Below are 14315 nucleotides of genomic sequence, written 5' to 3'. Positions count from 1 at the left end.
TGACAACTGACAAATGGCTCAGATCTGTCGTTTAACCCTTGCATAGTGGCACGCAAACTTAGTTCATATATTGAAGAACAGTATGATTTGCTCATTGCCTATGTAAATCCATGGATGTCATTTAGCCTTCCTCTGTGCAATGCCTGGCCATATGTCACCTGAAAATGTTGGGTATAAACATACACCTGGCTTCAATTTCTGTATTCGTTCACCTCTAACTTGTGGCAATGCTTTGCTTTCATCCTAATGCTGGTGTTGCTTTGCATTATGATCCGCCTGCCTCAAAATTAAAGCTGAAGGATTTTCTTAATGATATCATTCTCATTTCAGCTGGAGAAGTTCGGCAAAGCAGTGAATTATGCTGATGCTGCCCTGTCATTCATTGAGTGTGGGAATGCATTGGAGAAAAATGCTCAGGAATCCAAGTCCCCGTTCACTATGTATTCAGAAACTGTGGAATTAATCAGGTTAATGTCCTTTCTGTGATCATTTTCATAAGCTCATTTCAGTCGTAATTAGAACCTGCTATGTTTTAAAAAATATAATTTCAGCGTATTAATGATTTGTCCAAAGCATCTTCATCTCAGAAGTCATCATAATTAGTTCTTGCCATTTTATTAATGTCATGGAAAATTTATAATTGATGGACACTGCTTTTATAAATTATCCCCTTTAGAGGCTCTAATGTGAGTGTTATAATTTGCAATATTCATAAAATTAAAATTGAGATGTAGTGGGTGGAAGTAAAGTATAGTAATTTCACTGTTTGGCAATGACACTTGTCTTTTAGAAGGTGCAGTTTTATAATTCAGAACACTAAAGTGAGTCTATCAGGATTTCTATTACAAACCTTGTTCTTAGAGGTTTATAACTTGGCAGCTTAAAAAAAAAAAAGAAAAGAGCTGAAACCTGGCACTTGACATCATAGTGGAAGGTGAAGCTTTTTGCATGTATTGTGTTTTAAAAGTATACTTTTTAATGATGAATGCAATCCAGGTGAATTCATTTTAATATGGTTTTGTAGACTTATAGGCTAGAATACTGATGAGAGCTTTTACTTACCAGTAAAATCAGTGTTTGAAAATCTGCTACTGTTACCTGTATCTGTTTCATAGTGTGTAGTTTATAGAAATGATGGTCTCCCAAGTAATTAAGGTTTTCTTTGCTATACCTATGCAAATTATCAAAGTGAAATCAAGTAGGATTAAATTTACCTGTAAGTAGAACAACAGGATTTTTCTTCTTCACTGTGACGCACCTTTGCTTTCCCCTGAGTATGCTGGGAATTTCATCATTAATGTCAGTGTAATTACAGGCAGTATACACAAGAGGTAGAGAAGGCAGCTAATCAGACCTCTAAATGTTTGCTTTTTAACAGAACAAAGGTGTTTTTTTGGCAAGCAGAATTTCAATATGCCAGATTAGCTATTAAAGGCAGTCAAAAACAATGCATGTTTTACATTTTGAATAAGTAGGTATTTACATTATTAAATGTATCACATTTTAAGAAGCTCTTGCTCTCAGGTAATTAATATGCCTGTTCAATATTTTAAAATGTTGTTACATCCTATGCTTCTTAAAGAGAGGAAGAAAGTCAAAGAGATTACTCAACAAAAAACGATGTTCGCTCAATGTTTAGAATCCAAGTTAAACCCTCAGGAGCAGAGGAATTAAGAAAATCTTGATTCTATGATTCTAAAATCTGCTTTCTTGTGCTGGAACTCCTCCTGCTCTCTAACAGTAGTACCTTGTATGCTGAACTACATAACTACAGCTGTACAGCAGGGCAAACTCACTTTAAAGTGAGTAGTTCTTCACAGGACACCACATTTATTTTCATTTTTTAAGGAAACCACATAGCGCTGTTGAAAATCTTGTTCCTCAACCCCGCAATCTTTCTGTTCAGAATTGGATCTAGATTCAAGAGCCGCAACACGTGTGGCAGCTCCAGGAGTGGCTCCCTTTTGCCTACAGCTCCATTGTGGGATGGAGCCAGCTGAGACCATGGTTGCACCATGATGCACCCAACTTTAAGCAGCGCCTGTGGCCCCTCTGCCTTCCTCCACTCCACAGTTGGGCTTCCTGGCAGCTCCTGGCCCACTGGGGGCTGCATGATAGATAGACCCTGGCACGGGAGCAGCACCTGCACTGCTTCTGAACTGCTTTTTGAACCACTTCTGACTGTAGAGGAATCTCTAGGAGTTCCCTAGAGGTGACTTCCAATTTTTAAATAGCTCCAGTCAGATGAGGTGAACTCCACCACCTACCATCAAAGGTGGAGCCTTGTTCAAAAATTCATATATGCAGCATCTTGTAGGCAGAGGTTAAACTGATTTGACCATTTAATTGGCACCAGTGGATAGATGAAAAAAGATGGTTGCCTATCTGAGCAGCAGGCTGGTTCTAGTTCAGTAATCTCTAGGGACAAATACAAGACCCTTGTGGGTTACAGTGGGTACTGAATGCACAAAGGAAACGTGCAGCAGTGCGCTTGCACTTTTGTAATTTGGCTCATAAGATGAACATAGATTTTTACTGTGGGTTATGAAACAAAAGAAGATTTTTCTCTCTTTCACTCCTCCCTCTCTTGGAGGCCCATTTTTTTCCTTTTTGCATTATCTCTGTCTGACCTGAGTATCTGCATCAGACATCTATTTGTCAAAGCAAGTGGAGCATCAAAGAGATTGGGAATATCAGAGGTGTGACATTCAAAGGTCTTTTGGTTAATGGTAATGCTAAAATCCCCAATGTAATATTGAAAATCCCAAAGAGGCATACTACTCTGCATCTGACTGGACTCTTTCAGTATGACTAGAAAAACAATACCAAAAAGCAGGTGAGATAGGACAGGGAGGAAGCACACCAGGTGTTGTGCTACAGCTGCAGCCTGGGAGCTGATAATGGGGGTGGTGAGAGGAAGGCAGGGTGAGAGCAGCAGAGCCTGCCTGCACTCCATTACCTCCTTGTAAATGAGAACTCATCAAGATTGCCTGGATACCTTAAAACTTTCTTATGCAACACTGAACCCTATTACTTATTCCAACACAAGTACCTGTGAAATTGCATTAGGGCTCAGAACAATGAGTTTATGTGATGAATTGATTTTCAAGAGACTAAATGCGTGACATGGAGTGAGCTCAGTTAAAGAAAAAAACAAGAGAGGGAGAGGAGGCATATCTTCTCAGTCTTTCATCATCAAAATTCTGGACAACAGCAATTAAGTAGAGGAGGGAGACAAAGTATACAAGACTTGTAAATTAATGGACTGAAGAACTTAGAAAATTATGAGCATGACCTTTCCTGTGCTTAACATCATTTTCCATATAAAATAAATACATAGGAAACAGTATATATTAAAAACTTAGAAATAGCACTTACAAAAAGTATTTTGAAATCATCATTTAAGCCAAAAATGTTTTATGTAAAATGTTTTTCCATATTACTTTACTCTTCAGTAGACAGAGGGACAAGGTCTTATGCATTTGTCTGAGGCTCATCACAGGTGTTTGCTGGATTCTGCATCAGTAATATCCCCAAGAACAGTTCATGTTGTCCCTTAAAGTTGATTGATGATTTACTTCAGCCTTCCCAGTTTTAACTGGTGCTTTCTGTTGAATTTTGCGTCATCTTACCATTATGGAACAATGTAATCATTAGCTGTTGAGGCTGAGAAGCATACCTTTGTGCATCTGTTACTTAGCAGTATGTCACTATTATTTCTCAAAACGTGTGAACACGTGTTTCTTTCTCTTCTTACCTTTCTCACAAGGTATGCAATGAGACTCAAGAATTTCACAGGCTCTTCTGCCACAGAAGGGGACAAGAAACTAGCAGTTTTATGGTAAGTCCCACTGTGACAATGAGAAGCGGCTGAAATCTTAAGGAGAACTTAAAAAGTACTGAATTACTTAAGCAGCTTACCGAAGATCATTATTCTTGTTTTCCATTAAACTATTAAAGGATAACTAATGGATTTCTTCAGCAGCTGACTAAACATTTATTCTTCTAATTTATATTCTTATCAAGATTGGATTATAATACTTTTGACCTTTTTTTTTCCCTTCCATTTGCTTATGTTTCAAAACGTAACCTTAGAACAGAGACCACAAAATACAGGCCAGCCTTTTTACTTCTTTTTTTTTTTTTTTTAACCTTCAGTTTATAAGTTTCACTAAGCAATGGAATTAACGCAATCCTTTCCTAATTACCACAGCTACCGATGCTTATCGCTTCTGTACTTGAGAATGTTTAAACTAAAGAAGGACCATGCTATGAAGTACTCCAGATCTTTGATGGAATATTTTAAGGTAATCTTTATTATGTTTAATTTATTGATATGAAATGAAATTCATACTGGCACTGAGAGCTCTCACAGTATAACTGCATGACTTAAAAGTCCCCCATTTAACCTCTCCCCTGAAAAATGCAGGGAGGATTTCTGCAGAGGAGTGGGCACAGAAGTGATTTGAGGGATGATTGGATTAGTCACTTGATTCAAATGACCATACTCAGTAATGATACTAAAATAAGGTTATTCTTAACTCCATGTAATGTTTATGCAAGATTTTGTAAAGGAAACAGATTCTTTCAAGACTTCAATATGTAAGTGATTATGCATAATAAAGCAGTTCTTTAGGCTTTACTTCATTATATTTAGTTTTCAAATTCAGATAGGTATGCAGAAGCTTATTGCAGACTCTCAGATTTTTATTTTTTTTTTGGCTCTTCTTTGGTTGGGTTCAGCTATCCCCAGCATAAATCTACTTGGTGCTTTACAACTCAGCCTCAGTAGGAACTGGCTTTAACACTCTGTTTCTGAGGAACTTTGGATAGCCATATCTATGTCTTGTTTTCTTTTGCCACGAAAGAGTGGAGAGCAAGTGACCGCTCTGACTTAGCGATGTTTTCCTTTACTTTATCAATTGCTATTTATCTAGCATAATAACAAGTTCTCACTTTCTCTAAGTTATGAAACAGTATTTTTTCAGTTTAACCAATGTTCTGATATATATATTTCAACTAGCTGACACAGTTTGAAGCATGCGTTTATTCTTGTACTTTACTACTACATACTATTATTTTATTGTCTATTTGTGGTGCTATGGCAGCCCATCCATCTTTATTGGGTTTTTTTTCAGCCTCTTTGTCCCAGGCTTTGACATAGTAGTACTGCAAACTCTAAATCTCCCAATGCTCAGCTTTAGCATTTTCAATGTAGACAGTCATGAAACAGTTGTTCTGCTTTAAAACTGTGAACTACTACTCAGCCTGGACTTGACTGTTGTTCTATATGTGATACATAGACATTTGATTGTGTCTGTGTATCTTGGTAATTCAGTAACAGGACATTTGACTTTGGGCCTATGTCTTGAAGTCATCCCGGATTCTTGTGTTCCATTCAGTGAGTTTTCAAGCAGGAGTTTGGGCAGCAAATTACATTTGAACTGGATGTGTTGATAGCCTCAGCATTTTCATGAAACGTGTTCCTTCAACTTCAGATTTTATCTGGGATAGATGTAGGTTGTCTCTTAATGATTATTAGACTTTATCAGCAAACAATGATTTATTAAAAACAAAGGAAGGGGGAACAAGAGAAGGGGGATGTGATTCTCCTTACCCTTAAAATCACTTTACATTCACTAGCTGTGCAAAGCAAAGAGCATGTATACAATGAAGAACGAAGAAAATTAAAAAGTAATTTAAAAAAATACTCAAAAAGCTGTTTTCAGGCTTTCTAATTGTAGCTGAGTATTTCAGCTGTTGTTACTGGATGTCTGTTATGGGCCACTGCAACTTGTTTGCTAGCAATAGCTTTTGAGTCTATACAGGTAATATATATTCAGGACCTTTTTTGTAGTGAATGCATGCAAGGAGAAAAGACAAGAATGAAGCTATTAAATACATATTAGTTTAGTATTGCTGTACAGTGTTCTCTTTGTTCATTAGCAAGAACATTTAATTCAAATAAAATGGACTGTTTTAATAGAATTGTTATTCAAAGTTTTGCACAATTTTAATAGTGAAAAGTAGCCCAGCGCTTACAGCTGAACCGGAGATTAATATTTCAATAGAATTGTTTCTCCTATTTTTCCTCACAACTGCTACTTGGTTCAAATTGAAAACATTTGTAGACATAGCTGCTTCTGATTAATTTCCACTTAGATGTTTCAAAATAACTTCTCAATCACAAAAAAGAAGTTTTGAAATTCAGAAACAACTTAAAATATAGTCAAAATATAAATGCTTAAAATTAAAATCAAATTTTGTAAAATTGGTGGAAGTGGCATCATTTCATTTATTTCACCTATGAATTTCAGGAGCATGTTTAACTCTTTTGACATTATGTTGTCAATAGTATTAAAAATATTTCAAATATAAATATCCTAATTGTCAAATAAGTATCCCTCATCGAGGTCTAGTCTTGAGATTGTTACTCTTGATACTGTCAGAAAGGATCCCCAAATGGCAGAATCTCAAAGCTCATTCTTCATCCCTGAAGACTTTCCAGAGCAGTTCAGGATCTACCTCTTTCTTGTATACATGCTGGTGGTGAAAATGTACATTACATGATCTCTGCAGCAAATGTTCCCATTCCTGCTCACATCTTTAATGAAACACGGTTATGTTTGGGCAGTATTTTCTGCTTTGGTCAATACTGTTTGGCAAGTTCAGCTATAATTTAAAAGTCAGAGATAGGAGTTTAACTTTAGAGTCAGTTGAGTGTTCCTGAGCTCTGCTGAATTTCTGTGCCTCGCATGGAACAAACATAGTGACTGTAGGAATCAGATTAATCTTGTAATAACAATGGTAATACTTTGCAGAGAATTTGTGAAATTTGTTTGAATTTTCACTCTTTGCTGACCTCTTCGTAAGGGACCTCAGATCAGCTGTTTTCATAGAACACACATAGATGGCTTCTGCAATGATACCAGTGTTTTTATGGGAATTAAGAAAGGTACTATCCAGTCTGAGTCTTTGTAGAGAGTTGCAAAAGATGCTACACAGGTGTGAGAGACAAACTGAGTAAGCAGGTTAGGAAAGTCCATCCATTCATGCAAATAAAATAGATAAAAACAAGAGCATTCAAGCAGTTCCTTATGTAAGTTTTATTTCTCCTACTATCTGAATCCCAAGATAACTTCCCTTTTTACCTGGGGGAACTGCATTTTGGTAAGTCATCAACTAGAATTCTTTTTGTTTCCAATTAAAAGATTGCAGGTCTCCCTGAAGACAAGAAGTCATTTTCATTCTGAAGAACTTATTTTACAGACTAAGCTACTGGATGGAAGCTACTGGTCATCCACCGGCCACTTCATTATGAGACCAATGTGAAGGGTTGCTGTTCTGCTGCACGCACTGAAGCTCTTGCAGCTAAACCAGGCCACACTGAACCTTTAGTCTTTGAAACTGTTGTACTTCATGCTACTTGCATTTCTTTTATTTACATTTTGGTTTTGTACTTACAGAACTCTTCAAAAGCCTCACAGGCCCCCTCACCTTGGGGCGGCAATGGAAAGTGAGTATTTTCTGCTAAGTACTTCTGTCCGGGAGCAAGTGTTTCCAAGATGGATGGGGAATGCTTGGGTGCCTTTAAAGACAAAGGCAAGACCATGATGGTTTGGGAGCTGCAGATGTATTTCAAATATCCAGCAGGCTACAGAATTGATCTTAAAGGTTAATGGTCAATATATCTGCCTTTGACTTGTGTGGATGAGAAGTTCCCACTGTATTAAATAAGTTACCCATGTGTGTAGTCCAAGGTGGGTGGGAAGGATGAGCTGATACACACCTTCTTCTTTGTTCCTCATAAGTCTAAAAGCAGCTATGGTGGGTCTGTGATGAATTCTTTAACAGTTTGCATCTCCAGCCAGATTAAGGCCATAAAAATATCTGTTAATTAGCTAGCAAGTACCATGTCATTTCAGGAAGCCAAAGTAAAGTTAACCTTCATTGCAAAGATTTTTCAGTGATTTGTTCAGTAATGAAAGACCAATGAATTTTTCACTGATATATGATAAGTGCATTTTAATAAAACTGGAGGCATAATAGTGGTAAAACTGCGAGGGCACTTAGTCAGCCAATTATCAGAGGCTCTGTATTAGTACTCTCACCTGAAACATGAAACCAGAGTAATGCAGTTATGGTCTGCTGTTCAGTGAAGGTTTGTTGCCACTACAACCTTGCCTATAGCTTGTGACAACTATTGCCATCTGGCACATGCTTTCTATTGCTCCTTTATTCTGGCCACACATATATATAGAACAAAGGAGGAGGACTTGACCTTTAATTCCTTCTTTGTTTGAGTAGGCTGAATTCTAGGTGAAAATTATTTTTGTTAATGGGCTCTTCCTAGTGATTCATGAGGAAAAATGGCTGTTAGGCATTCCTGAGCAACCACATAAGTAAGCAAAATAATACAGCTGTAGAGGGGCTCAAAAAGAATTGAATTTTTCATGCAGATTTTATTCTGAATCAGTGCAAATCCAGAAATTCCATCATTTGGCTTTAAGGAAAATACTGGCTTAGATATATTGGAATATTGTAGGGTGTGTCTCTGGGCCTGATGCTGACACTGGGAGCATGCCTTCTGCTTTCCACAGAGCTTCTGGCTCTACAGTTTCTTCTTATTCTTCTGCACTTTTCTATCACATGGGAAAAGAAGCCACATACCACATAGGAGTGACCAAACACCATCAGGATGTGGCACCACTGAAGGCAGATCAGTGGTCAGGTTCAAGAGGAGGAGACATCAGGATATTCTTAAATCTGTTTTTTAACGAAGCAAAATTTACGTATTGCCATGAAACATTGTCTGGCTCAGGATTTCAAACTAGCAAAAATCTCAGCCTGTTTACTGGAATTTCTGGCCACTTTTCTTTGAAAGGATTTTGAACCTCTATGAAGTTGGCCTGAGTTCCAGGCTGGCAATGAAACAAGTTTTCCCTTGTTTCATTACAGAAATGTTTCCCACCTCTAGCAACACAAAACACAAAATAGAGAGCTTTAATAGACTCACCACAGTAATAACGGCTGTGCACAACAGGGTAAATCCAATGAACAATGTGCTTTATTTGGCAGAAGTGCGTCAGCTTGTTGTAAGTTGCTCTAACAAAACATTCCCAGTCTCCTCAGATTCTTGTGATTTTTAACTGCTCCCAGGCCTAAGTGACTATCGTTCAGTTCTTCTATGTATTAAAGATACTGTGGCATGTCAAGTAACCAGGATGCTTTGAGACTTAAAGCATTTGTGCCGTAGGACATGCTCAATCCATAACACATAAGCTGTGTAAAAAGCTACTGGCTGCTGAATTAGCTTGTTCTCTAGCTCTAGAAAAAGGATGTATCATATCTTGAGGAGTCTGTTGTTCAGCACTGGGAATGGCAGGGCACTGCCAGAAAATCTGCAGCAGGAACTGTCACCATTAACGCTTATTAGCCCAGTGCTGCGCCTGCAGGGTGTCAGCACAGCAGGTCTGTGCCTGAGTTTCATGGGTAGGTTCATTGTTGGTGGGTCATAAAGCCGAGGAACCTTTCCACCCTGGGGTTCGGATCAGGCCCGTAGCAAGTCTGAGTGAGCTGTGTGCTGTTGTACATCAGTGGCTGCAGCTCTAGAGAGGGACTATAGCATCCTCTCTCATAGTGTTTGGGGGTCTTTGCTTCATGAACAGAGCAGCAGGAGCATCTTGACCCTGCATTTTATATGCTCCACAGTAAATCAAATGCATTTGTTTAGGTAAGTGCTTCCAAGTGGATGCAAGAGGAGAGATTTTTGGAACCCTTGATCTTCTTTGCTGAAACCAATTTTCAAAGAGAATAACTGAATGTGAGCATTCAGACCTGTACAGCTCTTGAGCTTGCTGTGCCGGCCTCCATGCTGCCTGCAGCCAGTAGGCGATTCCTAATCACTGGTGTCGGAATTAAAGGAAAATCTATATAGAACATTAATACTGCTCTAAGTAGGTAACTTAAAACACAGCTCTTTATCAACCTGTGCGGGTGAACAGTAGGCAATTAGAACCAAATTTCCATAGTCTTAAAGAATCCTATAGAGATATTCATAATCCTGCAGTAACCCCAGCTCCTAATGCTGCTTTGCAGGGTGCTTTTAAGACTCACATTTTACTTATTGTGGTAACTGCGTTTGGAGCAAACTGTCATTGTGGTTTCCACAAAATGCTTTAATAATTGGCTGATACTGCACATTGAGTGTTTTCTAACTGCCATAGCAGCTTTTGGCAGCAGGTAGAAAAATCACTGCAGTTATGAGATATTTCTTTCTCTGAAAGACTGCTCTATTTTTAGGATAGGCATGTGTGTGTTTTGCTGTGTTTTGTTGTTTTTTTTTTAATAACACATTCATTTGTAGGAATATTTAAATTCCTTTTTAGTTTCAAACAGTCCCAGTTTATGAGCTCCCCTCTCTCATAAAACCAGGAGATACTGTCACATGTTCTTGCCTCGCTGGGATGCAGAGGTGGTTTTTCAAGTGCATTTAGGATGGTAATATGCACAAAGGGGACTCACTCTCCCTTTCTCTCTTACAGGAGCACAGAAACACCGTCGCCCATGTCCCTGAGTCCATCCCCTGTCGGCTCTGCTGGAGGCAGCACAGGCACCACTGGCTCCTGCTCAGCAGGGACCATCACCATCCCTCAGCGTATCCACCACATGGCTGCCAGCCACGTCAACATCACCAACAATGTTCTGCGAAGCTACGAGCACTGGGACATGGCTGACAAGCTGACTAAGGAGAATAAAGGTGCCCCACACACTTCTTCCTTGTCCTCTCTGGCTTATCTGCTTTAGCATGCTTTCTGTTCTCATAGGTCTTATTTGGAGTTGGACCCAGAGCCACCACATCTAAGAACACAACTGTGACAGCTTGAGCAAATAAATAGACCAAATCTGCTTGCTGGTCACTGTAGCCAAGGCGTATCTTCTCTTGTCAAGCACAGAGGAGAGATGTGTAACAGGCTGAATGTGGGGTTATCAGAGCAGCTGGCAAATAATTTAACAAACATAAGCCCCAAGTGATGAGAGCCTTTGAGTCTGCAAATTCGTTCACAGTTTCAGCTTCTCCTAGAGCACTGAGGTTATTTTCAGACTGCTCTGTCAACTGGTTTAAGACTATTAAAATGCTGGTTGGGATAGTAAGCAAACATAAGATGTTATATTTATGCAGGGAGTGTGGTTAGGACATGCCTACTAAAAAACACAACCTTGGTTCTCCTATTTTGGATTGCAAATCCACTTGCTTATTCCTGACATCAAAATGTAAGTCTTTGTTACAGTTATTTCAAAAGAGTTTTACCAAGCAGTTTGAAATTAGGTTATATTGAGTATAGAAGAGTTGCAGAGGTGTAACTAAAGGATGGATTTGTCCTATTATTGGCCATCTGTGAGCTGGCCCATGATAACATAATTATTCAGATTCCAGCCATGGGCTTACACAGATCACTGACAAAGCTTTCTTTCACACTGGAGGTGCAGAGCCTAACTAGGAAATATTCTCATCATGAATTGGCTTGTTCTCTTAAATAATACCGGGATTTCAGATGGCTGGCTTCCCCTGACAAACGAGCTTGCTGTATGCACTTTGATCCTAGTCCCATTAATGTCAGTGGCAAATTTCCACTGAGTTAGAGAAACCAAGCTTGAGATTTATAGGTTTTTATGTCTGAATGGTGGGTCATAATGATCTATCCCTGGGTGAGGATAGAAGTTCTGTCCAGTCCTTCCTACTGCTTCTTGCCTTTGTTTGCACTGGTTAATTTAGTAGCGTTTTGGATTTTTTCCATATTTACAGCCATTTTCACAAAGTATGAAAGTGATTCCCTGTCAAATGTACTGCATATTATTACAGTGGGAATGCAGAAGGATGCTCTGATAGGAGAAGGATGGTGATAGTCTTGTAATTAGCCCTGTGCATTGTGGAGTTGTTAAATGTTCTGCTTGGTATTCAGTCAAAATAGATCAGGCATTCAGCCAACAGACAGAAAATGTACCCAGCCACTTCTGTTACCAGTCCTAGAGCTGGATGAGAAAAAACCTGCTGACTCTTTCTGCTTTTCTCCCTCCACACTCTTCTTTGTTCTCCTTTTGATTTACAGTCAGACAGGCCCAATTCTGCAAAGCTGTATAGAAGTAATCTTTATTCAGATGAGCAGTCCCTTGACTTCAGTGGGACTGGATGCATAAATAAGAGTTTCTCACATGGACAAGATATCTAGGGTTGTGCCCTGTTCCTTCATATCTTGTTTCACAAACTGCAGCCTTGCTACAGTGAATGGAAAGTTCATGTTACTTCAAATTTCATTTAAATGTTATAATACATTGTAGATAGATCTGAGTTTCATGTGCTATCATGTCTGTCTTTACATTTTATCTGAAAAGATATCTCATTTCTAATTAAATACTAGATTTAAAGTTGCATGTTTAAACACAATAAAAATATATGAGAACTGCTATGATAGGCTTATTTATCACATGACAAGTTTCATTTGGAGAGGGTTATGTCTAAGACATTATTAAACTAGAATTATTATAGAACTTGGTGAACTCTACCTGTAATAATATTTAGTACTTGTCACCTGCATCTCTCACGTCATTCAAAACCCCAATATCTTGCTGGCTGAGATAGGACTCACCTGTTATCACATTGCTATAAGTAATCCACCTTTTCCAGGTGGACCAGATGTTGTCATGCCCAAGCTCTGGTTCACTGGCCTGGGGACTGAGTGCTGAACATGTCTCATGAAAGCAAATAGGACAGGTGCAAACCTCAGACTCTACCTTGAGGCCCAAGTAAGGAATGAGCCTCTTGATGTCTAATTTAGGGGTATTTGGTCAGTCAGTTCATCTTAAGAAAAAGGAAAAAAAGAAAAGAAAAAGTGATCTCTTATTTCCTGGAAGCAAGAGCTGTCCTTCCCCCTCAGTGCCCTCCAAAAAAAAGAGGGGGGAAGGAGGAAGGGCGGGAGGGAATGGAAGAGGAGAGGGGAAAAAAAAGGGGGGGGGGGGATTTAAATGGAAAATGAATCTTCTGTCAAAAAACAGATCTAGTCACTTTTTTTTTTCTTTGTGGTCAGCTCTCATTGTTTCTGTTGTCTTCTGAATCGCGGGGGCTGTCTTGCCCAAGGACATGTCCCTGATGAGCTAACATAGTTCAAATAAAAATGTGGCCCCATCATTGTAACATCTAATAGCCTTTACTTCTGGGTCTTACTGCTGTCATAGATGTTTCTGTCATGTCCATGCAGACACAAGAGATCTCTGCCACGTTATAGGGGCTTTGAAGCTTCCCCATGTGCATGGCTGTCATCTTAGGTTTTGTGTTCTTCTAAATATGCCACACTCCCAGTCTGGACTTGACTCATGTCCAGCTGGCTCAGAGCAGGAGGTAGAAGCCTTTTGTCAGCTTGACAAAAGATGTACCATTAAAATAAAAAAGCATAGCAAGAGGAAGAGCAGCAGAGCTGTGACCTGCCAAGCCAATCTGGTTTGAAAAGAAAAGCGGAAACAATCTGCTGCGTACCTCTGGTTGAATTTCCCCATGTTCATGGAGCTTAGAATGTGTGGGAAAATAGATGGCATTTGTTATGAAACCTGTGTCTGCAGGCAAAATGACAGACTTCCCCAAGCCAACCCATGTTCTTGTTTATGGTGGCTCACTGAGAGAGTTTTTCACCATTCACACCATCAAATTCTCATCTGACTTTACCAAATGAGATATTTTTTTGAAGCTTCCAAAGATAGGAGCACATCTTGTCTACAGTAGAAAACAGTCAGCTCTGTAGTGATGAAGGCCTGCTCTTTCACATATGAGTTTAATAAGTGGCTTCAGTGCTTATAGCTTTTTTTGAGAAATATTTTGAAATTGTCAAATCAAATTAAAGCTTTAAGGTGAATCCTCAGTGTTTAAAATTATTATTATTTATTTGAGCCTAGAATGAGGTAATTAGAATGCAAGACAGTAGGTTTTTTCACTCCTGATTTTATTGATTTCACACTGGAGGAGGGGAATAAAAGACAGAAGAGAGAAGATGAACAGTAACTGCAAGCTGCAGTATCTTTACTCAACTGGTGATAGCTCTAAGCTTTCATTATATGCTTGCCTCCAGCCAAATCACTTTGTGCTGTGATAGTACCATAGTTTTCACACTAACCAGGGTCAGGCTATCAATACTTGGATAGAAAACCTCAAAGCAGCACTTACTTGCTGAAGAAAATATTGATAATGGTTTTGTAACTGGCATCTACACTCCAGACCAGCAGCCAATAAAGTGTTAGTTGGCTGCGTGCCTCACACTGGATTTTAG

The 14315-nt window shown here is 39.0% G+C and overlaps 1 protein-coding gene across 1 annotated transcript in view; it reads left to right on the top strand.

The window, feature by feature from the left end:
• Positions 1 to 14315, top strand: part of AFF2 (AF4/FMR2 family member 2) — a 344011-nt gene that overhangs the window by 319107 nt on the left and 10589 nt on the right. Inside the window, exons 16-20 of the mRNA XM_015860794.2 lie at positions 331 to 467; positions 3770 to 3841; positions 4214 to 4307; positions 7467 to 7516; positions 10545 to 10759. Coding sequence (XP_015716280.2) covers positions 331 to 467; positions 3770 to 3841; positions 4214 to 4307; positions 7467 to 7516; positions 10545 to 10759 — 568 coding nt within the window. The remainder of the gene's footprint in view (positions 1 to 330; positions 468 to 3769; positions 3842 to 4213; positions 4308 to 7466; positions 7517 to 10544; positions 10760 to 14315) is intronic.

The sequence above is a fragment of the Coturnix japonica genome, chromosome 4 (genome assembly GCF_001577835.2).
Source record: "Coturnix japonica isolate 7356 chromosome 4, Coturnix japonica 2.1, whole genome shotgun sequence".
NCBI lineage: Eukaryota > Metazoa > Chordata > Aves > Galliformes > Phasianidae > Coturnix > Coturnix japonica.
The sequence above is the reverse complement of the archived record's forward strand: the minus strand, read 5'-3'. Positions and strand labels throughout refer to the sequence as shown.